This window comes from Elgaria multicarinata, chromosome 10 (genome assembly GCF_023053635.1).
Source record: "Elgaria multicarinata webbii isolate HBS135686 ecotype San Diego chromosome 10, rElgMul1.1.pri, whole genome shotgun sequence".
Lineage (NCBI taxonomy): Eukaryota > Metazoa > Chordata > Lepidosauria > Squamata > Anguidae > Elgaria > Elgaria multicarinata.
The window spans coordinates 22,893,778-22,919,875 of NC_086180.1; the positions used below are offsets into that span (position 1 = coordinate 22,893,778).

Consider the following 26,098-nt stretch of genomic DNA (forward strand, 5'->3'; position numbering starts at 1 on the left):
GGTTTGTCATTTAACAACAAATCAAATCCATCCCACCCCCACAAGATAAATAAGAAGTTAACAGGGTAAAATTGACCTGATATTGGAAAAGCAATGCAGTATAAAAACTTTAAGATAAGATCTTTAGTTTATAATCTCTTCATGCACCTGTAAGAAATCAGACCAGAGTTCTACACACACACACAGAGTCTTGTAGCTACTTCAACAATGCAAACACTGGCCTAACTTGATATCCTCCAACAAGCACCTTCTTCCTTTCAGTTATTGTAGTGCTGAAACAATACAAGTCCAAGAAAGTGTTCTGTTCTCACAGAATGTATTGGGGGGGGGGCATATCCATATCTAAGAATTCCATTGTTAAAACTGGCCCTTAGTATCTGCCAGCAGCTGTAGTAATAGAAAGCCATTGAAATGTATGAAAGAAGGTGATCCTTGAAGCAGACTACATTCATGTGTAAATAGAAATCACAAGAAACATCATATACCTGATGACAGTTCTGCTCCTGGTAAAATATTTAAAGGACTTATTTATTTATTATATTTCTATACTGCCCATTAGCTGTAGCTAATGGGCAGTATAGAAATATACTGCCCATTAGCAGTATATTTTGTCTTGTTTACAAGACAAAGCTTAAAACTACATACAATAACATAGTAAAACATTTTAAAAAAACCACGGTTTAAAACAGATTAAAACCAAAGAAGTAACTAAGATAAAAGCCAACAGCTGCTGGAAAAGGGCCTCTGAGGATGATCTTAGGATCTAGGCAGGCATACATGGAAGGAGATGATCCTTAGGTAACCTGGCCCCAACTTGTTTAGGGCTTTGTAAGAGAATACCAGCACTTCATTGTGGCCCAGAAATGTACTGGTATTGAGTGCAGAACATAAAGCACTGGCATAATAAGATCATATTGGCCAGTCCCTGTTAACAGTCTTGTTGCCCTATTTTGGACCAGTTGAAGTTTCCAGATAGCCTCATGTGGTGCAGAGCGGTAAAGCAGCAGTTTCTGCAGCTGAAACTCTCCCCACGGCCTGAGTTCGATCCCAGCGGAAGATGGTTTCAGGCAGCCGGCTTGGGTCGACTCAGCCTTCCATCCTCCCGAGGTTGGTAAAATGAGTACCCAGTTAGCTGGGGGAAAGATAATAACGGCCGGGGAAGGCAACGGCAAACCACCCCGCTACAAGGCCTGCCAAGAAAACGTCTGCGAAAGCTGGCGTCCCTCCGAGAGTCAGTAATGACTCAGTGCTTGCACGAGAGGTTCCTTTCCCCTTTCCTGAAGTTTCCAGACCATTTTCAAAGGCAGCCCCATGTATAACACATTGCAGTAATCCAAATGAGAGGTTACGAGAGTGTGGATAGTTGTAGTTAAGCTATCTCTATTCAGATAGGATCATAGTTGGTATATCAGCCTAAGCAGACTTACTGCTGATCCTAAACAGGTATACTCAGACATGAGTCCCATTAATACTTCAAAAGGTACTGAAGACCTGTTAATTTCTTAATGGTTGGTCCTAAAGGAATTCAGTGCACTGAGTGACAGCCAGTTCTGAAATTATGTTTTCTTTGCCCATGTTGCAATTCACATTTCTTTGGACACAGCACAAGTATTACATTCCAAATCTCTGAAATCAGTGAAGTCTTAGGTGTGGTTCGATGCATTAAGAGCGCAATCCTATGCATGTTTAGACAAAAAAAAAGTCATGGCTGGCTGGGGAATGCTGGGATGCTTTAGACTTTAGACTAAGAATGTTTTAGACTGTTTTCTGTCTAAAGCATGCATAGGATGACACCCTAAATGTGGCCATTTTAACTGCGGAATTCATGAATACATTTTAAATATAGTGTAATATTGGAAGGAAATCATGTATTTTCTCTACATTGCTAATTTTGTAACGCTTTGAGTACTTTGCATTGAAATGTCAGGACTTTAAAATGACTGCAGGAACTGTAAACGTAGCAAGTATAAGAATTCCTTGCTAAATGTAACAGGTGGTGTCAAAATCCTCCCTCCCTCCCCCCACACCCACCGCACTTTGTTCACATCCAACTCTATCATTTTAGAGCAGACAATTGGAAACTTGATCCCACCTAGGGCCAGAAGAACCTCTTCAATGTCGGTTCTTTCCTAATGAGTCTGGTAAATTAGCCTGTGCTGACACAGTGAGAAGAGAGCACTTTGTTATACATAAGGACTTGTATTGTTTGATCACTACATAACTGAAAGGGCATTGATGTAAAAAGGTGCTTGTACAGAGGTTGGAGGGTATCAGGTTAGGTCAGTGTTTTCACTGTTCAGGTAACTACATGGCAGCAAGGGTGTCTCTAAAATGCTGGATTGATTTCTTAAAGATGCATGACAGAATTGTGTGGTGTGTTTTTTTAAATTAACCCTTTGCAATATGTCCTAGAATGTTTACCAGTTTCAAACACAGACAGAAACCAGTTTTACATATGAAATAGCATATGTCCTTTTTCTTAACTAGTTGCACAAAGATGCATCAGATTTTCTAGATCAGGCTCATAGCCCAATCTGGAAAACAGCCTGGTGTTCTTTGATAGAGAAAACTGGTTAGACCAGAAACGTGTAAATAAATTTGATGCTGAAGTAGACTAAAATGTTAATTAACACATGATATATGAGTGTTTCAAGAAGCTGCCGTTGTGCAGTTACGTATTGCAGTGGAACCTGAAATCACAATGTCTGAAATTGGGGTTATATATTGATCTGCAACACACTTTTTCTGAAATAAGATGTTTTGTTTCATTTTACAAATGAGTATTCTATTTCAAGGTGAAGCATTGGGTTAAAATGTAGTTATCCTCCATTATGGCTTACATGACTTTTGAATATTCAGTAGCTTACATTCACAAATTGGTTTTGATTTCTTCTGCCTGTAATACTTTGCCTGTTGTATACAACTGCACTCCTAATAACTTCAGTGTTTAACTTCCTCAGCAGATTGTCTTTTAAGAGATGCAAATATCTACTGAATACCTGCTGTTTAAAAACTGATTATATCAAGGCAGGAGTTGATAATAGAATTAAATCTATTTGAAATCTTGACCACAAAAAATCAATTCCAGTATAACTTTTCATTTTTTCAATGTATTGTTTGCAATTTGTTTTGCTTTCATAGTAGCATTATCAGTATCCACTTAACTTTACCCCACTGCACTTGAAATTTTGTAGCAATGGTAATGAATCCAGTCACCTCTCCCCACTTCTCATTTATTCATTACATTTTTATACTGCCCAATAGCCAAAGCTCTCTGGGCAGTTCACAAAAATTAAAATGCTAAAATATAGCATGATAAAAGATAATGTAAAACCTTAACATATCAAAATTTTAAACAGTTTGAAACTACTAAAAAAGATTAAAATATACTACCAGGACCCAATAAAATAACTAATACTAAACAACTAAACTCGTTAACATTAAACAACTAATTGCATAGCATTTGCTAACTTTGTTTTTGTTTAATACAGGGGACCTTTCCTGGTGGCCTTAGGGAAATCTTGGCACCCAGAGGAGTTTAATTGTGCCCACTGCAAAACCTCCATGGCTTACATTGGCTTTGTGGAAGAGAAAGGAGCCCTTTACTGTGAGGGCTGCTATGAGAAGTTCTTTGCCCCTGAATGTGCCCGATGCCAGAGGAAAATACTTGGAGTAAGTCATGGCAGTGGGAGAAGCCTAACCAGAATTGGAAGTCAAAAGTTCTATCATGACCCTGATTAGCTTAAGGGTCATGATAAATTGAAGAGGGAATGGGCTGGCAGAGAGAGTGTGTGATAACCCAACAGGCTGCTTTCTGGTTGCTTAATGGTGATATAATTTCATTATGTCTGTATCAAACCTTAAGTAGTAATTAGTGAAATTGGTGATAGTAATGAACCCTGAATGGTTATCCTAACCAAAAGGCTGGATAAATCATAGACTCTTAGAAGCAAGCCTCAAATGTTTAGGTGTAAAGCTTGTCCAGGGCTGAAAAACTGCTTCAAATTCTTAAGCACCACCATTTAATTTGTAGGCATTCAGTCCATTGGTTGCCTAGGACTAATCCAAGCCTGTTCCCTGTTTTACAACTCTTAGCTTGTACAGAGCAGTAATGCTAGAGTTGATTTCTTCCAGGTTTCATATCCTATATTCCCCAATATGAACGTTTGTATCCTGTTCCATGAATGTATGGAAGTATACAAAATGCAAATCCTATAGTGTCTGACATGTTTTTCTCTCTCTTGTTCTAGGAAGTGATAAATGCCTTGAAACAAACCTGGCATGGTTCCTGCTTTGTGTGTGTGGCCTGTCACAAGCCCATTCGCAATAATGTTTTCCATTTGGAAGATGGTGATCCTTATTGTGAGACAGGTGAGCATTAACCGTGGGAACCCAAGTTGGAGATAGAAAAGGGGGGGGAATGGTGAAAAAATACTGGTAGATTATTTGTTTTGTGTATTGACCTGATTTGTTTCTGCTAATTAAACAGGTCATCTTTTTTACTTTATCAAGTAAGTCCTGTCTTATGCTGCTGGCAACAGCTCGAGCCTTTACAAGGTGGAGGTTCCCCCAATTAAATATATTAAGAGTTATGTTCCTCATTTAGTAGAAAAAGTGCAGACAACTTGGGACTTACTTCATTACTGATACTCTTTTTATGAGGAGAGACCCAAAGTTTCCCTTCTTCCAGGGAAGATGTTATGAGCCATTCAGGTGACATGTGTGGGCCTGCAGGGGACAGGCATTACTCACACTCCAACAGAAGTCCACTGACCAGAGCCCTGTTGTCTTGATCCACGTCTTCACCATTGCAGCCTGCTTGTTCACCCGCCTCTCACTCTGGCCCAAACAACGGTGGTGGTGAGAAGGAGTAGCAGTAGATGCCACTGCCTACTTGCTCACTTGCTGTCAAGCAAAGAAGGGATAGCACTACTGAGAAAGATGATGAGGTGCAATTGCAGCTGGTGACAATGGTGATGAGAAGATGAACTCACAGAGAGAGGGGGCTCCTTGAGGTTCTGTTACGCAAGTGCCCTCAAAAACCTGGAGGTGGTCTTGACTGTATGCTTGTGGATTTTGAAAAGCCTTTCAGAGAGCTGGTGTACATTGCGAATGGGGCTTACATATCCTTCCCAGCCAGCACCACCCACTTTTAAGCCTGCATGCATTCACCCACATGGATGAATCCCTCCAGACCCCCAACGATTACACATCTGACCTTTATGGAATCCCCCATGGGTAGGGATGGCTGGGCAGCTGCTGAGGTTTTACTATATTAAGCAGTATATAAGTATTACTAATAAACAATAAATGAATGAATAGGGCTTTCTTCTGATGGAGAAAGGGAGCCTTCCAGATCCAACCCATAGGCGGCGGCTGTTAGTTAATTTTGCATTTAGTTGTATACTAAAAACAGTTCTTCATTATCCTGGCACAATTAGTGACTTTTAAGCTACTGTGTATGAAAGTGAGATTGCTGAAATCGAGGTTGGTTAGTTAAACTGTCTGAGATGGGAATGTGTGTGTTGCATACAGACTTTCCTTCAGTGGTGAACAGTATCATGTGTGTTTTAAAAAATCTCCTTATTCTGATTTGAGTTAATCTAGTCATAGTGCCTTTATTTTTATTCCAAACAATAGAAAATGTGGAATTCAAAAATTACCATTATGTTTTCTTTTCTTTGTTTTGGATTATAGGATCCTTTCTTGTAAAAACAAAACAAAAACTTAGCCAGTTTGTAGTAATCAACCTTCTTCCTGCCCCCTCCCCTCCCCTGCCTTTGACAGATTGAGTTGGCAAAACCAGAAGAGAGTCTTTGGCACAGAATAACATATTGCTGTGTAACCCAAAGTATACCTTAAACCTGGCAGTAGTTAAGAGTTGATGGTCAAATTTAAAGGCAGTACAAACCTTGGGAACTAACCTCATAGCACTGAGTGGAAGTAGTTAAGCTACCCTATAGAAAAATAGTTGGATGTCTAAGCTAAGACACTAGTCTTGCATCCTATGAGCCTTCGTGCTAGGTTCCACTTCAGTTAAATTTCTGTTGGAATAAGAGACTACAAGTTAAGTGTCCAAGCTTGAAAATTGCACATCGCTGAACTGTCTTTAGTAAAAAAAAAATCTGTGCCCAGATTACTTCAGGCTGCTGTTACCATGGTTAACGTAACAAGAGAAAAAAATTAGGCTGTGTCTGAGATTGAAAGGGAAAGAAAAAAGCTTTTCAGTCTTCCCTGACTACTATTTTCTGTCCTTTGTAGAAAGGCTTGTAAAACTCTTGAAATTGTAAATAGCAAGCAAGTTAAATAGGCATAACACCCATTTTCAATATGATGCTGTGAAACGGAGAGAAGACTTTGATAGATCTAAAACAAGTATTTTTGAGTAATATGCCATACCAAAGCTAACAACATGCAAGTTTAGTAAGCCCTTTGAACTGTGAAAATAGCTTCCATTTGACAATCAGGCACTGCCTTGGTTCAGACAACAGGAAAACCCACGATGGGTTAAATAACCCACAGTAGTTTATTTAAACCATTGTGGGTTATCATGTCATCTGCTGACTATTTTTTAATCCATGATGGCTTATTTGGCCAAAATAACCCACTCTGATAACCCACTGCCTGCAGTAGGGGGTTATTTAACCCATCATAGGTTATTGTGTCATCTGGCGGTCACCGTGTCTTATTTTGGTCGCCTACAGAATTGTGCGGCATGAGCGGTTCAGATCACTGCTGCTCTGTTCCTCATAGGCCTTCTCTGTGTAATAGAATAGCTTACATGGTCTATTTCAGTGGTATCTGTAGGGCGGATGCACAATTGGGAACACCTTAAATCATCTATGCCAGCAATGTCTATGAAGGGATTAGCACAGTTGCAGATTAGCACTATAGTGCTTAACGAAATGAGTGAAAAAGCACGATAGAATTTTAGCAAAAGAGCGCTCCAGCACTCCAAAGCACGCTACTGTTAGTAGGGGAAACACAAGAAATGGGTGGGGGAAAAAGAGATTGCAGGGTTTTGAGGGTGTGTGAGATGCCTCCCTACAAGAAAAAATTGTATATGAGATTTTGTCCCTCGCCCCGCCCCCTTTTTGGTGCACCCAGGGGTTTTGCTCCTTTGTGTGTAACCCTGCAGGGGTTTGAGGCTGCATGGGTGCCTCCTGACTAGGGGTGGCTGAGTATGAAGTTTTTTTCCCCAATCCTGCAAACCTCTAGTGCTTTAGAACCACCACCACCCTTTTCAGGATGATGCTGGAAGTGCTGAATTAAGCCCCTGTACTTTACTCTGCACCACTCCCCTCTCATTGAGATATTGTGGAAGGTTCAAACAGGCTGCTGCAATGTTGTAAATGGGCGAAACAGTGCCACTACTCATGCAGGAGGACTGCAGCGGGACAGAGGGCGAGGAGATGACTCAGATTATACATAGTAGCTTAATAAACTATGCACAGTAGCTTAGTTGTCCAGTTCTGTGGGTGATAACAGTAGCTTATTTTCAAAATAAGCTACTGTGCATAGCTTATTAACTCATCCTGGCTAAAAGTGGCATCTGAACTCATCCACTGAGTCAGTGGCTGTGAAAAAGGGATACTCATGATGATTTATGGAAGTCACAGAGGGCATAGACAGATCAAGGTAAATACATTGCTGTCTTCAAATAGTGAAAGCGTGATCCAAGTCATCATCTCGCTTCTGAAACATTTGTAAATAATGTTAACTTCTTTTCAAAGTAGTTCATACATCCCTTTAATAGAATCCCTTGATCCCGTTAATAGAATCAAATGATTTGGTGTAAAGGGATTATTCAAAGATAATATCATGACCGTTCATATTCCACCTACCTATGTCTCTTATTTTTTCTTTCACCTCACCCATTCAGCAAGTTTGTAGGCATACTAAAACACCAGCGGAGTTGCTCAACAGCAAAATACTTCTCCAGTATGCTTTTAATCCCTATCCTTACTATTATTATTACATGATGCATCTTGACATGTGTCAACCCTGGTATGTTAGTCCAACACGATATGCTCACAATATTTATTCTGCTTTGGAGTTTGTTACAAGTCAAAGTATTTTGTTAAATGCCCATGTTATTATTAATACTTTATACAGATTATTATGCCCTCTTTGGTACCATGTGCCATGGTTGCGAATTCCCCATTGAAGCTGGGGACAGGTTTCTGGAAGCCTTGGGCTCCACTTGGCATGATACCTGCTTTGTATGCTCAGTAAGTATAAAAAAACTACTTTGTGTCTTTATTTTTTTAGGTATATATCTAAGATAGCAGTTCTCCTATATCATTATTTATTTGACATATTTATTCCAGTCATTTTCTACATTTCTGTGCCATCCAATCACCAAAGCCCTCTGAGCAGCTTGCAAAAATAAAAGCCTTAAAAATACAATATTGTACATAATATAAAACCATTTACATACAAACATATAAACAGACAGCACACACACATGTATTTTATAAACAATTTCTAAAATCCAACAGCAAATCCCAGGATTTGAATAAAACCTTATCATATGTTATTAAATGCCTGAGAGTTGAGGAAGGTCCTGGTGCCATAAAGATGACAATGTGGGTGCCAGGCAAGGCTCACTGGGGAGATCGTCCCATAATCGGGGGGCGACCACTGAGACGGTTGTCTCTGAATGGAGGAGCAACTTATGAATTCAAATAAAAACAACAATAATCACACAATATAAACAAAAACAATCAAATAAAATCAGGAGCAGAATTTTTCATCATGATAACACCAGATAGCCACATTAACACCCTTTAAAAACTTGATGGAATAATACAGCTTTTACTGCCTGTGTGTATCATGCTAAAGATTGAGCTAATTTGGCCTCCCTAAGAAGGCAGCTCCATAATCAGGTGCTGATACAGAAAAGTTCCTGTCAAGTCCCCATCAGCCTAACCTCTCTAAATCATGGGACATAAGATAGGGCTTCCAGTGATGATCACAGATTGTGGGCAGGTTCCTACAAGAGGAGGCAATTTTTTAGTTGAATTTAGCTCTGAAACAAACTGCATGCCAGTGAAACAGATCCAAGACAAGTGTTGTAAAGTCTGAAAAATACAAACTTTATAACAGTCTCGACACCACGTTTTTCACTAGCTGTAGTTTCCGAACACTTTTCAAGGGGAATCTCACATAGACTGTGTTATGGTAATGTAAACAAGAGGCAATTAAGGCATAGGTCATTGTGGCCAAGTTTGCCTTTCCCAGGAAGGGACACAGCTGATGCACCAGCCAAAGCTGGTCAAAGGCACTCCTGGCCACTGCTGCCACCTGACCTTCTAGGAGCAGCACTGGGTCCAAGATCCCCCTGAAGTGCATACCTGGTCCTTCAGAAGGAGTGCTATCCCATCCATCACCCCAACCGGATTCCTCTAACATCCCTAGAGTATACTAATGACCTTTAATTGGCATAGAAAGCGCCTTTTTCATGGTAGTTTGGACAGCATGTATAGGTTTTGTTGTTTTGTTTTTTGCAGGGAAGAGTCCTTTAAAGATTTATTTGGCATGGGTCACAGCAATATATTCCTAACATACTTATTCGCATCCGTGCCTTTGAAAAATATGTCTATAATACTATTGATCTGTGTTAATTTTTGGAGTGAGAAACTATTACTTATTTTTCAGGTGTGCTGTGAGAGTTTGGAGGGCCAGAGTTTCTTCTCCAAGAAGGACAAGCCTCTGTGCAAGAAACATGCTCATTCTGTGAACATCTGAAACATTAAAAGTTGCTAAAAACAAAATGACAGGAAAAGAAAGATGCCGGGTGTTGGTTTTCAATTGGCTTACTAAAGTATTTATGTAGACTTTTTTAATTGTAGAAGTGAAAATGTGGGAAGGAGTCGGTTTTATGGTTTTTCATGCACTGCAATGGGGAGTATTTAGAGTGACCTGCAATAGTGAAATCAAACAAAAGAAGATAGACATTCTCTAAGGAGAGCAAACATACAGGATTATGCTTCCCAACCCCTTTTTTCCTTTTTCTTTTTGCAAAAGGTAATCTTGTCTCAGTCACTCATTTTGTAGCTCTATTTGCATTTCTGTTTAATTGCAACAAATGGTAAAATGATTTGTAGACACGTGGCAAATTTCAAGTTGGGTTTGTTGTTGCTTCACGGGTAGGGAGAAAGAAGGAAGGTTCAACTTTACCTAAATAGTTTGGGTAAAGAATTCCTTCCACTGCCCGAAAGCTTCTGTCAGCGGAACAGAAAAGGGGGTAATTTTCAGAGATCCTGCAGCCTTTCACCCCCTGCCCAAAATATCTGCTCCAGGGATGCCCCACGTTTCCAGAGCAGGTTGGGTGTTATAGGTGCTGCAGGGAAGAAGAGGAATCACTGAAAAATGCACCCAAGGCCACTGCCAAAAGCCTTACTCAGCAGAGAAAATCTTTCAACCACCTCAAATGTAGTATGTTTTCCAAAAATATAACCAGCAACATGAACCTGCTTATTGGCGCGAAATACCATTTTCGTGTTATAAATAATTAGGCAATTTAAAACGGAGCAATGTTAAATCCTCTTCTTTTAACTCCCACATGATATAAACATTTACCTTTTTGCATTCAATTTTTTTCCTTAAATGATGCAGAGAAAGTAACTAAAATGTTATACACCAAGTAATGAGATACTCAGCCATGCAGAAAATAACTTTTATGAGTGTTCGGGACGAACATGCAACTTAGTGGCTCTTACAATGTAACAAATATTGCTATAAGAAGTCTGAGGGAGGAGGGTCTGACGCAGATTACATGAAAAATCATCTCTTACACATTTTTATATATACTTCTACTTCTGTGTGCACATAGCGCTTCTTTTGGTGTAAGAAATACAAAAGGGAAGAAGGGTGAGGGTAAAACAACTTCTGCTTTCCTGATTAGACACAAGTTTCACTGTACTGCACAGTAAAGCAAAAAATAATACTGGGATTATTGTTTTTTCTGTTCTGGTCTTACCATTAGCTGCCTTTATTATATATAAATATAATACATTGTGAATTACATTGACTTGCCATTTTAATACGCAATGCTTGCTTTCCTGCTGTAATCTGTAAATATATATGTATATCTGAATTATCTGGAGTTCTTTCTAGATAGCTCCGAGACCTATCTAGCTTTCTAGATAGCTTTCTAGATAGCTTTCTAGATAGCTCCTACACATTACATTAATCACTTAGCATGCAGCTGACCCCTGTCTTTGTTTTTATTCTAGAGTAAGTGTGCGCTGCCTTCATTCAGGTTGGAACCACCGTGCATTAAACACACACACATTCCAGTTGGGCGTCGGAAGTAGAATTTCAAGAATCAAGTGGCTGAGAGGGAAACATTTAAACCTCCCATACCAGTTCACAGTGGTACCAATTCATATTAGGACACACACACTTACTCTGTCGTAAAAACAAAGAAAGCCATCAGCTGCACATCATGTGATTAACATAACATGTAGTTTGACTCTCAGCCTCTCTATTTCTCCAGATATGGAAAAATGATACTGTGGATTAAAGCATTTCTCACTTTCACAGGGGAAAGAAGGACAATAGTAGTTACTCTTACATTTCTTCTTAAAACACACACACCCATATATATATATATATATATATATATATATATATATATATATATTAAAGCATATTCCACCCTAAAATAACCTGAGAAATTCCCAAATGGGCAACCAGTTAATCTATCTCTGGACAATGGTTAGCCAAGCCTCTTTTAAGCAAGAGTGGTAACTCTGTGTGTATTTTTCGTGGACTGCGGATAGAGCAAATTTGATTCAGAGGAATCTACACTGGTCCAAGTTATCATATTAGCTTTTCTAATGTTTTAAACAAGTAATCATTTCTAGGTAAGATTGTTCTAAGATGAGAGCAGGGCAGACAGTTTAGTCATTTTTGCCTCAAGGACTTCTAAAGAACGTCTACGAAGGAAAAGGCTGATGTTTTGAGCGATTAAATGCTGTGTCATCTTCTGATGACCTCACAGCCTAGACTGGGGTGTGAAATAATCAGTTTCCCGTTATGAAGTCATATATAAAACTATATTCTAGCTTTAAAACTTCAGAAGCATGAACAAATGGGGTGGATCCAGATTTAGTCATACTATTGCAATAAGTGGAACTTAAATTAGTCATGACAAACTTAAGTCCCATTGATTTCAGTGCATCTACTCAAAATGTAACTAAGTCTGGATCCAACCCAATGTTTTTAAAATACAGCAGTTCTTTGCCACCATTGACTTGCAAGTGGCCATACATCAGTATATGTTTGAACACTTGGCTTCCACTGCCCTAGTCAAACATGGAGCCTGGTGATACTCTTAGCTGTATGGTAGGCTACATTTTCTGTTGCTATTGGCAAACCCTGATCATTGTCCTATGCTCTGGAAGCATATAACTTGCCCGTTCTCACTTCTGAGAAGAAAATTGTGTTTTGGAAGAGTTATATTTGTCTGAGTATGTGGCTGTTGAGAACAAGGTAAAATGGAGAGATGAATCCTGTCATGGGTATAAGTACAATTATGGTTTTGTTTTCCAGCATAAAATCTGGATGGACACACAAACACGCACAAGCCCCATTCTAATAGAGTAATTCTGCTGCTTCATATATGGCTGTATTGTGTGAATACAGTTGATCATATATCACAACGTACCATAATGTACATGTAACGTCTTGGTAAGGGAAGAGCTTTACCACTCTAATTTTTGGTTCAGGTACAGAATTGTGATTAAATCCTTGTTACTTGGCAGGACGATGCAGATGGCTGACCTATCCAAGTAGCTGCATGCACAACATGCAAGTCACCACTTGAGGAATGGTTTTCTGTATTCACCTGACTTCTGTTTTAAACTAACACACACTAAGCACTGCATTTATAATACATTGTATTATTTATTTTACAGTAGAGTTAAAATTTAATACCATGTTTTTCATAGTGGTAGCCAAGATTTTAGCCTGGCGCATCAACCAATAATGTTACCTCTCACTGAATGAATGTTTGGTGGTAGCATTCCTCTATCAATATAGTGGGTTGGATCTTGACTTAATCATATTTAGAAATAAACTGATTAAAATCAAAGAATTTTAGTCCTGACTAACATAAGCCCCATTGATTTTGCTGGGTCTACTCTAAGTATGACTAAGTCAGGATCCAACCCAATATATCTGATTTAATTTTGGAAGTGTTTCTCATATATTTCTAGACTTTTAGATGTCTCATTTTCTTCATTACCTACACAGAAAAGATGTAGAAACATTCACCAACCAGGAGTTCACTAGGAAGCTTACAACATAACATTCAAAGTGATTTTGACCTTAGCAGGCAATGCCCAATATTAAGCACTTCTGCCATCTGGTATACTGTAAATGCCCCACCAGCTATGATAAAAATGGAAAGTAAGATACCTAAGGGGAAAGAAACATTTGTGTGCATGTTTGGAACACTTTGCTTAGAAAATAAGTAGCTTGTTTCAGAAGGCAAAGTTGAATCTCCTACTGCTTATGAGCAGCGGGCATTAAGGGTGTAAAATTAAGCTGGGTTGAGAGGGTTTTTTTTGCATATTGTAATTAGCCAGTACATCATTATCTGTAAAGAGAATATTTAAAGTTCTATTGGTTCAAGAACTAAAACAAAACCTGAGAATTGTTGCACTTTGATCTTTTCTCTACTACTTATCAGGCATGGTGGGATATCATTCACAAACAAGAGAAATGGAGATTGATTTGAATTCATGGTGTTGATCTTTGCTTTCATTCATTCACTAAATTCTTGTGATTTGTATACCTGTTATTTTATTTTATTTTTATTGTATTACTTCTGTAAAAAAACAATTATCCTTTTGAACCACTTGTCAAAACACATAGCTGTGCTTCTGTAGTCAGTTTCTCTGGATCCAATTATTACAAAAACACAATCTGCAACGTGATATGATGTACACATAAATAAAAAGGTCTGTGGAATTGCAAAGGGGGGGTTTCCCTACCTTTTTAATGCTCGTCTCTGTGTTTTTATACAAACTTATCAAAGTGGTCTCTGAGACAAATGCCCTATATTCTATTCATCTTTGTTCTACTCATTCTTCCCCAAAAAAACCAACCCAAATTATGGCCAGAAAATGGAATATTTGACAGAGTTGTTGTGTGCAAAGATGATCTGATGCTCTTTCTAAACTGGAGACAGTAAATAGGAACTGCAATTCTATCTCCTCCCGACTAGGTTTATCTGATACTGTATTTAGCCTTGGCACAAAGCATTCTCTGATTTCACCTTAGGATACTTAACCATCTATAGTAACATGGTCAATTACTTCGTGATAAGAGTAGACTCATAAGATTCTTATGAGCAGGGTATCTTTTGGCTAGGATAATGTGCTGTTGTTTTCTACCTTGTTTGTACAACGAAAGGGGAACATTGTATATGACTATAAAAAGCTAGAGGCAGCTTTACAGGCACCCAGCCTCTGCTTCAAGTGTTTAGGCTACAATTAAAAACAAATGCAAGTCTATTTGCAAACAGTATATTAAACTCCAGAAGCCAAACTGTTAAAGGCATCAAGGCTGTGTTTGACATTTTAACAGCAAAGGATTGGTTTCTGTCAACCCACAATATAATTTAACATTAAAATGCAACAAGAAACAAAAATAAGAGATCTGTCATTCATTCATTAAGAAACTGTAATCTAGTGTAATAGTTATAGTCTTAAAACTCAGCAGTGTGTTTTCACAATAAATCCCCTTTCACTGCTCAATCTAGAACAAATCTTTCAGTCAAAAAGTTTGCTGGTTGAAATGTCCCACGTTAAAGACCTTCAAAGCCTTTCTTACAAAACTTCACATAAATCCCTTTAACCAGTAAAAGCTTAATTTAGGCTGGAGTTATACTTTTCTGGGGATGTTAATATCTTGTGCTCAGACAAGATCTTGGTTATATCAGAAACACACCAAGCCTAATTTATTATTAGCAGTCTGGTGTTAATTAGGGGGAGTTACCAGAAATAGTTTGCTTGATGGAAATTTATTAGGAAATCACACTTTACTGATGGTAAAATAGGAGTCACTGAAAGCCCAGCTCCCACTCAAAACCAGCTAATTAACAGGGTGTCAAAATTCCTCTGAGGAGAATTTGGTCCTAATCATGGGAGCCCCCCAAGGCAACTGGCTCCTCTGTGCTAGTTAAAATTTTAAAGCAGGAGAATCGGGCGTACAACTACCCAGCCAAAGTTTCCAAAATGTTGATATAATTCCATTCTAAATAAAATGGTTAATATCCCAGGTTCATCAGAGCAGGAGTAAGCAGCCTATTTGGACCTTTGGGTGTATTTGAGAAACCATGGGACCATCACAAAATGGCTGCCCTGGAAGGCATGGCAAAGGACAAGTAACCAGCCCAAGAGACTTGAGTACAAGGCAGAGGTGTGGTCTGAGGCCCAAAACATTAAATAACTCCTTTGGAAACAGTTTTCAGCACCAAGAGAAACCTATTTAACAACAATCCTAACTGCCAGTATGAAAATATGTTTGTATGTTTGTTTTTAAGCAAGAGGTTTAGGGCACATTGGCAGACACCAAGAAAAGTGTGGATACCAAGAAAGGTGCTGGCCTATACCTGCATTAGAGAATAGGTGTTCCCCCTCTTTTGCGGAAAGACTATCTGCACATTTATATACTTGTGTGATGCTAATTTTTTCTATCCATCTAGAGCAGCCATTACATACATACATACATACACACACACACACACACACACACACACACCTTGTTTTCAAAAGTAACTTTGTATTGTGATCCATTTTTGATTTTAAAATCCCAAGGTGGAAGGACCTAAAAGGAAAAATGAACCAGGTTTATATTAAGGAATGCATTGAGGAAAACCTTCTTGCATGTTTTCACATTCATTTAAATGACCAATGACTATGTTTTACATGGCACATGTTGCAACAATGTGTGGTTCAGGCCAAATCTTTTGAAAATACATATAAGATGGTGGAACATAAGCAAAACCATACTGCTGTCCATTAATTGTACAGAGGGAAGTACAAATTAAAATAAAATGGTAATTCTGGCCCAGGAAACATTGTATTGTAATTGGTTATGCTTCTATACCCACTACCCAAATTGCATTGTATATTATAGGCTTCTCAGGCATTTTGTTAAGCAAAGCTAAGACAGCTAATACCAAGAGCTGTCATTGGTCTGACATTGCTCGCTATTCAAGTTCTTGCACAGGCGGAATCTTTGGTTTCCATTGCCTACATTATAATGAGTTACATTTAGTCACACCCCATAACAACCACCTATCATACACAATTAGTCTAGGACCAAACAAGCAGGCTTACTAAGCTACAACAGACATTATAGAGGTCCCTCTTGGTTTCCAGGGTTGGTTCACATGGGTAGCAATTTAGAAATATGAAATGTGTTGTGGGACAACAGTTTGCAAGTGCTACAGATGTACAATACAATGTGCGCATTGGGACATGAACCAGTTTCCACAATTCTTCCCTTGAAAATAATAGGCGGGTGTCAGAAACTGCAAGAGATGGAACTTGGAACATTAACTCTATATGGAGCTGCTCCATGTGGTCAGCTAGTAGAACTATCCTCCTGGCAGTAAAGTGCTTTCAGCCTCTGGACTGCCCCCACCACCACCATGCAAGCTAACCATTGTACCCCCCTGGAGAGGAAAAGCTATAAAAGGTTTCCTGTTTGTACTGGGCCCAAGGTGAGCAACAAGGTCTTCCTGGCTCTGATGTGCTTCTGTGTGTTCCTTGACCTGGACTCACTAGCTGGTCCCTTGGATTTCATTTCCTGGTTCTTGGGCCCTTGCTCACCTCTATGATCTGCCTTCAAATAATAAGTGAAACAATTCTCCTGCAGTTATTTTGTGTGTGACTTCTATTCCAAAAAGGTTATGGATATCATTTGTTTTTATAAATGAATTCTTAATTCCCTCTTTTCTAATCTGTATTACATTTTACCGTCAACAGTGCAGTTCCATTTACATACCATTTCAATATCACTTGTTTAAATACAACTTTGTGCCATGCCCTCACTGGATGAATCCTCCTCGGAGAGGAAGAACTAGAGCCTCCAGAAACCAGGGCACACTAGATCAGCCACTGGCACCAGACCTGAAGGAGCCTGGGCCTTTGTGGGAGACCATTGCAGTTCCTTCTGTTTGGAGCAGATGCTGAGCAGCCTGCTGACACCCAGAAGCGTCATCTCCTCAAGCAACAAGCCAGTAGGCCTCCTGTAAGAAGGAAGTGCTTGCTTACAAAAATGGTCTCCTTGGGAGAAAGTGACTCCTCTTCATTAGGGTTCTGGCTCCATAGCTCTAATGGACAGCAGCTGAGCCTGGGTGGGGTTCAGCAGACTTTGTAATTAAAAGCCTTCAATCAGAGCTTGCTAGCTGCTAGAAACAAGGTCTCACCTGCTTTTCTGGCCTTGCCTTGTGCTTGAACCTCTGTCCTACAGCCCTTGGGCATCTGCTTGACTCTGCCACTGGATTGTGTATGTATCAGACTGCCTAACCATGCTTTGATCCTTTGCCTGTTTGATTACTCCTGCTTTGCCTGACTCCATATCTTGGACTGATTGTCTGTTATCTGGATCATTGCTGCATTTGCTTGAACTCCTGAAATCTGTCTGCTAGCCTGGTTTATTACTTGGCCTTGTGGTCAGCCCTATCACTGAGACTGCTACAGCCAATGCAGGACACTTAGTTGATTAATTAATGAATTGATTTAAACTTGTATGCTTCTAAAACTTTGGTTTTGAATGAAAAATTGTTCTTATTAGAAATGGTCACTAACTCCTTCCCATCCCCTGTGCTGATTTTATGAAAAGGAAGAGCAGATGCTCTACATGTGATATTTGATCTGTAATAACAGTTTCACATAAGGAAGTCACTGAGGCTGCAGATATTAAATAAGAGATGTTCTTTCTGTTATCTAGAATTAAGTGGTATAGAAGGACAGAAAGCTACATCATTGCTAATGGATGAGCTACATGTTTAATGCTCCATGATACACATTATTTATGCTTCTCCCATGTTAGAAGCACATGGGGGAATTGAGATTAGTGTAGCCCAGTGGTGGGCAGACTTCAGGCTTGCTAGGTTTTCTAAGCTGCTGGGTTTGTTGTTAATAGAACCTTAAGGTCCACCAGGTGCAAACTAGTGACTTGGATCCTTGCATTCAAAGAACATAGAATTAAGGAACAGGATGCCTCTGAGCACGTGCTTAGCACAGAAATATTTTAAATATACAAAATGAATGTGTAGTCTTTTTGCATACAACTCCAATCCTGGCTTCTCTCTTAAGCTTTCTTTATTTCAGAAGTCTAATTGTGGGGGTCTTTAACAGTCTACTGTTCAGGTCCAAACTCTTGATGGAGAACACTGCTGATGGTTCTTTCTTTGTAAACCAGAATTGGACAGGACAGCTCTTCAGATAAAGGACTGTCCTCCTTAAAAGAGGACACATGGCCACCCTATACAGAATCCCTTGCTGATACATTGCAGTTCACCCAGAGACCTACCAGTAGATCCCAATGTACTTTCTGTTCATCCCCGTGGTGTATTCCTTTCCCTAACACATGTGTTACTGCAGCTAGTTCAATCCATGACAGTTAGATTAATGCTGGTGTTGGCCACAGAAAGTCTATAACTCTGTATACCTGCTCTTTATTAACTCTTCTGTTGCTGATTCATTTCTAGATGAAATCCAAGGTTCTGATGCCAATTTCAGTCTTGGGCCCAAGGTACTTGTGGCAGCACATCATTCTACATATTTTTCCCTTCCTGGCCTTCAAGATTTGGAAATTATAACGTTTGGTTGGTACAGCCATAAATTAGGCTGTTGCTGGTCACCCAACATGCCTTTTCAGTGTGATGGGTCAATTCCTCTGAAGTTTGGAACCAGCTTTCCTAACAGAATATGAGAGTACTTGGGCTTTGCCCCTTTTTAGCAATGAGCTTTAACCCTTCATTTTCAGGCATGCTTTGTGTGATTAGCCATTTTGTGATTAGTTCTGTATTACCTTCAGTGCTGGCTTCAGGATTTTGAAGCTCCTTGAACAAAAGACCCTCAATTGGCCCCTTGCCTCAGTTAATCTATCTTCTCACCACCATTGTCACCAGCTCCTGTTCCTCCTCCCTCCCCCTCTTCCTTATCACTGCCACCTAAAGGGCCAGCAAATAAGGCAGTGGCAGCACCTGCTCGTCCTTCTCACCATCATTGTTGTATGGGTCGGAATGAGATGCAAATGAACAGGAAGGTTACAATGGTGAAGAAGAAGAAGAGGAGGAGGAGGATGTCCGGGAAGCTTTTGTCAGTGGGCACCTTCTGGGTTGTGAGCCCTTGGCTGGAGCCCAACCATGCCTACCCTTTCGGCTGGCCCTTCTAATCTTGTCTTAGTTATGTTTTTAGTGGGTTTTATTATTATTATTATTTTATCTGACTTGAATTTTAACTGGACCCTGCTTTAGGAGTCTTTATAATTTTAAGTCTTGGATTTAAAAGTGGGCTAAATAAATAAAATATATGGACTCTTTACATGGGAGAGCTATTATTATTATTATTATTACCATCATCATCATCTCTTTCTTGCTCATGGTGGTTTTTCTAGATGAACATGACAGGCTTTGCCAAGTCATGCTGTCTTTTACAGATTCAGGAATTTCCTGAAAATTGAGCATACTTTAATTATGACTGCTTTCTGGATGTTGGTGTTGATGTATTTTGGTAGGCCCAGTTTCTGAAGGTTTTCTGTATAGTTTTTTTTTTATGTGATGCCGGTGACTGATGTGACTAACAGAATAATTGTGACCTTTTCCTGTTGCCATAGTTCTTTGACTTCCATGGCCAGTGGTGTGTATTTTTCTCTCTTTTCCTATTTTCAACATTTTTGTCATCCAGTATTGCTGTGTCGATGAGGTATGTGTGTCATTCTTTTTTGTCTATGACCATTATGTATGCTCGGTTGCAAGGTACTGTTTTGTCAGTATGAATTGTTCTGTCCCAGTATATTTTATGATCTGCATTTTCCAAGATTGTTTCGGGCGAGAAAGTATAATACGGTGTAGGTTGTTTGATAAGATTGAATTTGATGGTCAGTTGGTGGTGAATTATTATTATTATTATTATTATTAAACGCTCACCCCTTCCATGCAGTTTGAAGTGGTATGGTCCAGAATCCAATTTCCCTATGTAGAATAGCTCTAAAGAACATGTTTGCATGAATTCATTGTAAAAACTCTGAAAACTACAAGTTCCCTAACAAAATGTATGCATTTTAGGGTTGCTCAAAACCCTGTGCCTATAAAAAGCCTGTAATACAAATGGGAATCTTGTGTATATGTTCAACTGAAATCTTCTTTGCCTTTTACTGTTTCAAGAACGTTTTTCCGCTTTTCCCCCCTTTTCTGCACAAAACAATTAGTTTTGCATGGTAAACTTGAAATGCAAGCACAAGAGTAAACTTCTAAGCTCTTCATGAGTGGATGTTTTTGGTGCAGCTGCTCTGGAAGATAGAATGATCCTAAAGGTTAGTTGCCATGGCTCGCCGCATTAAACAAACCCCGCTGTGTGTGTTTTTGGTATGCGGATTATGTGCTTCATCTGGTGATACTCCGCTGCACACATTTGGTAGACCGCTTTATGGCATTCCCCTGGGGAATAACAGCTCCAGGATCTCTCCAGCTTTAATCTCTGGCTTGATACACGACCTTGTTATTTGACAGAGGATCGGAACTCCTTTGGAATTCCTCTCCATCTGGAATAGTTCTCAGCATGGTGTTGTAATATGGATGGCAGCCAATATTCTCTGCTGTATTCTCTCTATCTCTATCCCCCATGGTGGTGTTAACGTCTTCCTGTGGGCACATTTGTTTTGGCAGCAGCTGAATTAAACCTCAGAGAAATGCACATTTGCATATAACTTTGAGAACTGCACTGGTCCTTTGGTTTCATGGAATGCACAGCGTAATTGCAAGGGGGAGGAAGGGTGATAGCCCTTGGAGCAAGATTACATCAGTGGGGATAAACCATTAATCCTTAAACTTCTCATCTCATAATTGTCCTTCCTACATGTTTTCTTCCAAAACTCCTTCAGAGCAAATAAATCTCAAACTCAAATGTTGGGGATTTTGTTTTGGAAAAGACTGGCTGATCCAGGAATTCATTCTCTATCATGTTCACAAAACTAAGTGATCAAAAATGTTGCATTACATATGATGAAAAATAAGGTTATTGTTCTGTAGGAAACAGATAACTGAACATGTAATCTCTTCTCTGAGTCTAAATGGCAGCTATCACATGACACAGAATTAGTCAAAGATTACTCTTCCTTATAGTTTTATCTTACATATTTAGCTTGTGTCATGCAACATAATGCAAATGGTAGGTTCTACTATGCACAGCTAAATTGTCTGGTTTAAACTGGTAAGATTTGGAAGTGCTGGGAAGGCCTATAGGCTCCTACAGGCATTGCTAAAAGGGCATGTAATTGTATATTTTGACTAAAGTTAATACCAGGCATTTTCCTGGGTAAGCCAGAAAAGTCAAACATACAAATATAAGAACAAAAAAATGGATGTTGGCTTGTGCTCCTGTTGCCCCAAAGTGCTATCCCAATTTCCTGTTAAAGAATTTGAACTAAGGTTTGGTTCATTTCGGTCTCCAAAGCATGTCTGCCAGTGATAAACCAAATGTCTGAGCCAGGGAGACAGGTATTAGTATCCAGTGGAAAACTGAAGGAAGAAAAGGAGAACTGGGACTATTCAGACATAATGCCAAACGGTGGTCTGGCATTATGAGCCTTGGGCTCATGTGTATGCTTTCCTCCGCTTCTATTTGGCTCCTTGTAACTTCTGACTCTTGTTTAGTGGTAAACCATAATTTGCCATTTTGTCCAAATAGGCAAAGGATGACTTGTGCTTGCCTGCAATTCAGGATTAAACTGTGGTTTGTGGGCATGCATAAACATAGATTGGGTTTGCACAAGCATGGAGGGAAAATAAGGCACAGTGGCTTATTTTTCCCTCCCTGCACATACTGGTTGCGAGCTGTAATTAGCATAATTTCCCTCACTGCATGCAGGTTGCCATAATATCCAAACCTGGCAAGGGTGGGTGGCTGGAGTGGTTTACAAACCTACATCCAGTGTGGTGTAGTGGCTAGAGTGTTGGACTAGGAGTCAGGAGATCCAGGTTCTAGTCCCCATTCAACCAAGGAAGCTCACTGGGTGACTTTGGGCCAGTCACAGACTCTCAGTCCAACCTACGTCACAGGGTTGTTGTTGTAAGGATAAAATGAGAGGAGGGGGATTGTGTACACTGCCTTGGGGTTCCTTGAAGGAAAAAGGTGAGATAGAAATGTTAACAACAACAATAACCTCAAAACCCCTTCCTAGAGTTAGGAGACCTAAAGATAGTAGTGCACGCGCTGGTAACTTCGAGGCTCAACTTCTGCAAGGCGCTCTACATAGGGCTACCTTTGTGCCTAGTCCAGAAACTTCAACTATTTCAAAATATATGACAGCCAGGTTGGTCACTGGAACATCTAGGGGTGATGACATCACACCAGTCCTAAAATCTCTTCACTGGCTGCCAATTAGTTACCAGGTGAAGTATAAAGTGTTGGTTATCACCTTTAAAGCCCTACATGGTTTGGGTACAGGCTATCTGCGGTATCGCCTCCTCCCATACAATCCGCCCCACACACTCAGGTCCTCTGGGAAGAATCTACTTCAGTCAGCAAAGACTAGGCTGACAACCATCACCCAGAGGACCTTCTCTTCTGCTGCTCCCAGACTGTGGAATGGCCTGCCGGAGGAGACTCATCAGCTTGACAGTCTGTTAGCATTCAAGAAAGCTATCAAGACTGATCTTTTCTGCCAGTAGAATTTTAAGATATTTTTAGTATGTTTTTAGGATGCTTTTAGGATGTTTTTAAACAGTGTATACCATGTTTTTAATCAGTATTTTATGCTTGATGTTGTTCCTGCCTCGATCCAATTGGAGAGGCAGGTAAGGAATAAATTATCATTATTGTTATTATTCCAGGTAGTTATGCTAATGAAGTGAATCATGACTGGCGTTCGCAGGGAGAGAGAACAGGCCACGGTGGCTTATTTTCCCTCCGTGATCATGCAAACCCACCCATAGAAACATAGAAAGTTGCCTTCAGACCAGGCCAGAGTGTTTGTTCATCTGGCTCAGCATTGTCTGTTCTGGTTGGTAGTGGTTCTCTGGGATTTGAGGCAGAGGGCTTTCCAAACACCTGCTACCTGACCCTTTTACTTAATTGGAGGTGGCAAGGACTGGTGACGGGATATGCCGCCAAGCCTCTGCTCCGTTGCTGAGCTACAGTCCTTTCCCAAATGGTTAAAGCAACGAGTGACAGTTTACTTCAAATAAGGACCAGAACTGCACAAGAGGAGGCAGGAGGGGGAGTGCACGAGCTTGAAGGTTCCCAGGGCTCCTTCAGAGGATTCCACTTCTGGAATAGGTGCAGAAAGGGGCCACCCAAAGGACCAAGGGTCCGGAGTATTCCCCTATGTGGAAAAGTGATATCATTTGGAGCATTTTAGCTTAGAAATAAAGTGAGTAAGGGGAGGACATAATAGAGGTGTACATAATTATGTATGGTGTGAAAGATACTTTTCACAGAGGACATAGTTAAGCTATGGAATTTGCTACCACAAGATCTAATGATGGTCACCAACCTAGATAGGTGTAAAAGGGGATTAGGCAAATTAATGGAGGATAAGGCTATCCATGGCTAGTAGATATGAGAGCTATATCTTACCACCATTACTGGAGGCTGAACATCTCTGTATTAATTTATTTATAATATTTATATACTGTTCTTCATCCAGAAGATTTCAGAGCAGTGAACTATAAATAGAATAAAAGAATAACAATACCATATTTAAAAACATTTTTTAAAAGAACAAAGTTCTGATAAAACCATTCAAGGAAAGATTCCTGAAACAATAAGGATCTTTTTAGGAGGCACCAGAAGCAATACAGCGTTGGTGCCTGCCTGACCTCCAAAAGCAGGGAATTCCATAGGAAGGGGGCCACCACACTGAAGGCTCTTCTCCTGGTGGACTCCAATCACACCATAGATCTATGTGGAACCACCAGAAACATGCCCTCGGATGACCTTGGTGACCAGGCAGGTTGAGAAGGGAGAAGGTGTTAAGTATATGAAAAGAAATACTTGCTTAGTCATTAAAATTGTGTGTGTATGGCTATCTCAGGGTTAAACAGAGAAAGACTATCTGTGGGCAATTACCTTGAGATAGAGGCTGTTCTGGGAACCTTGCCAAGATTCTAAGTTAGCCTCATCACAGCTGTATGTAATGTAGATAAGAATTGTGTAGATCTGTATATAGTTTCTCACTTGTGTAAAATGGAACTGATCACTGCTTACTGATCATTGCTCTCTAATCACTGCTCTCTGTGCATGCCTCAGTGTGCTGATCTGAACTGATCTGATTTGGACTGCACAGAAGCCTGAAGGAAATAAACCAGCTCTGCTGTGTAAGACCTGCGTGATGTGTGTTTGTTTCTGAGCACAAACAGAGTTCCAGAGAGAGAAAAGTTCTGGCACAATAACCCAACAAAGGTTATGGGCCCAGTCTAGCCTAGACCAGCCTACGCCAGCCTAATCCAGGCAGAAGAACCAGAACTTGGTGGGAACGGTGCAGTATCAGAACCAGGAGTCTGCTAAAACAGAAAACTGTTGATGGAGGAAGACATCAAGCTAAAGCCAGTGCTGCAAAGTGAGGAAAAATCTCAGTCGGCTGACTCTGAGGAGGACTCTGAGCAGGAGGACGGTGAGATACAAATTCCTAAAGCAGAGGAAATGGCAGGAGCTAATATGTCTGGTTTGCATCAATTGTTAGAAAAGCTGAATGACTCTAACTATGCATTATGGTCTTACAAAATGCAAATGTATCTGATTCAGGCTGAACTGTGGTATGTAGTCACAGAGGATCCACCAGATAGAGCAGATCCACAGAATGCTAAATGGTTTAAGGACGATGCAAAAGCAATGGCAGTTATTGCATTAGCTGTGGAAGACTCTCAAATTTCCTTCATTCAGTTTTTGAATACATCAAAAGAGTGCTGGAATGCGCTACAAGCTGTATATCAAAGAGAAACAGCGGGCAGTAAAATAATTCTAACCCGGAAGCTGTATGGAATGAAGCTGAAACCAGGGCAGTCTATGTCAAACCATTTGAAAAGCATGAGAGAAATCTTCAATCAACTCAGGGCACGAGGGATGGAGTTTACAACTATACACCAAGTCTATGTGATTTTGTCAAGTCTTGATTCATCGTACGACGCGGTAGTCACCATGATGGAAAGTCAAGAGGAGAAAAATTTAACCCTCGAGTATGTAGCTGGAAAACTACTGGAAACCTATGAAAGAAGACAAGCTTCAAAACAACAGAGCCTTAAACATCCTGTGGCTGAATTTCAACAAAGTCATAAATCTTCTGACGTGGTGGCTGCATTAAAGGCAAGGAAATGCTTTAACTGTGGTTCCACAGGACACTTAAGGCGGGATTGCAACAACAAGAAGAAAAAGCAGTCAACAGCAAAGTGGAGAGAAGAAAACAACATGAATGAAGCTGAATCAACAAAGAAGGGTCTTCTAGCAAGAGTCAAAGAAACAATGAATCCTTGGTTTTTGGACTCTGGGGCTTCAATAAGTATGGCAAAAGACAAACTTTCATTTGTAACCTTGGAAACTTCTACTTCAGAGCAAAAGTGTGTTACCCTTGCAAATGGAATAAAAATCCAGATTTGTGGTGTGGGTAATGTATATTTTGATTGTCTGGGAGTTGAACTACAAAGTGTTTTATATGTACCAGAATTAGAAACAAACCTTCTAAGTGTGTTTCAGTTAACAGAAATGGGGTATGAGGTTTGTTTTACTGAAGAAAATTGTACTATAAAACAGGGAAACAAGGTGTGTGTGCAGGGAATAATGAAAGAATCTTTGTATGTGATTAATACTTGTACAGAAAATGAAGTTGTAGCCAGCAAAGTCACAACAAA

General features: G+C 39.9%; 1 protein-coding gene across 1 annotated transcript in view; it reads left to right on the top strand.

Moving 5' to 3' along the window:
• Positions 1-10,877, top strand: part of PDLIM5 (PDZ and LIM domain 5) — a 148,198-nt gene extending 137,321 nt beyond the window's left edge. Inside the window, exons 12-15 of the mRNA XM_063135882.1 lie at positions 3,492-3,672; positions 4,251-4,371; positions 8,116-8,231; positions 9,661-10,877. Coding sequence (XP_062991952.1) covers positions 3,492-3,672; positions 4,251-4,371; positions 8,116-8,231; positions 9,661-9,750 — 508 coding nt within the window. The 3' untranslated portion in view covers positions 9,751-10,877. The remainder of the gene's footprint in view (positions 1-3,491; positions 3,673-4,250; positions 4,372-8,115; positions 8,232-9,660) is intronic.
• Positions 10,878-26,098: the final 15,221 nt, after the last annotated feature.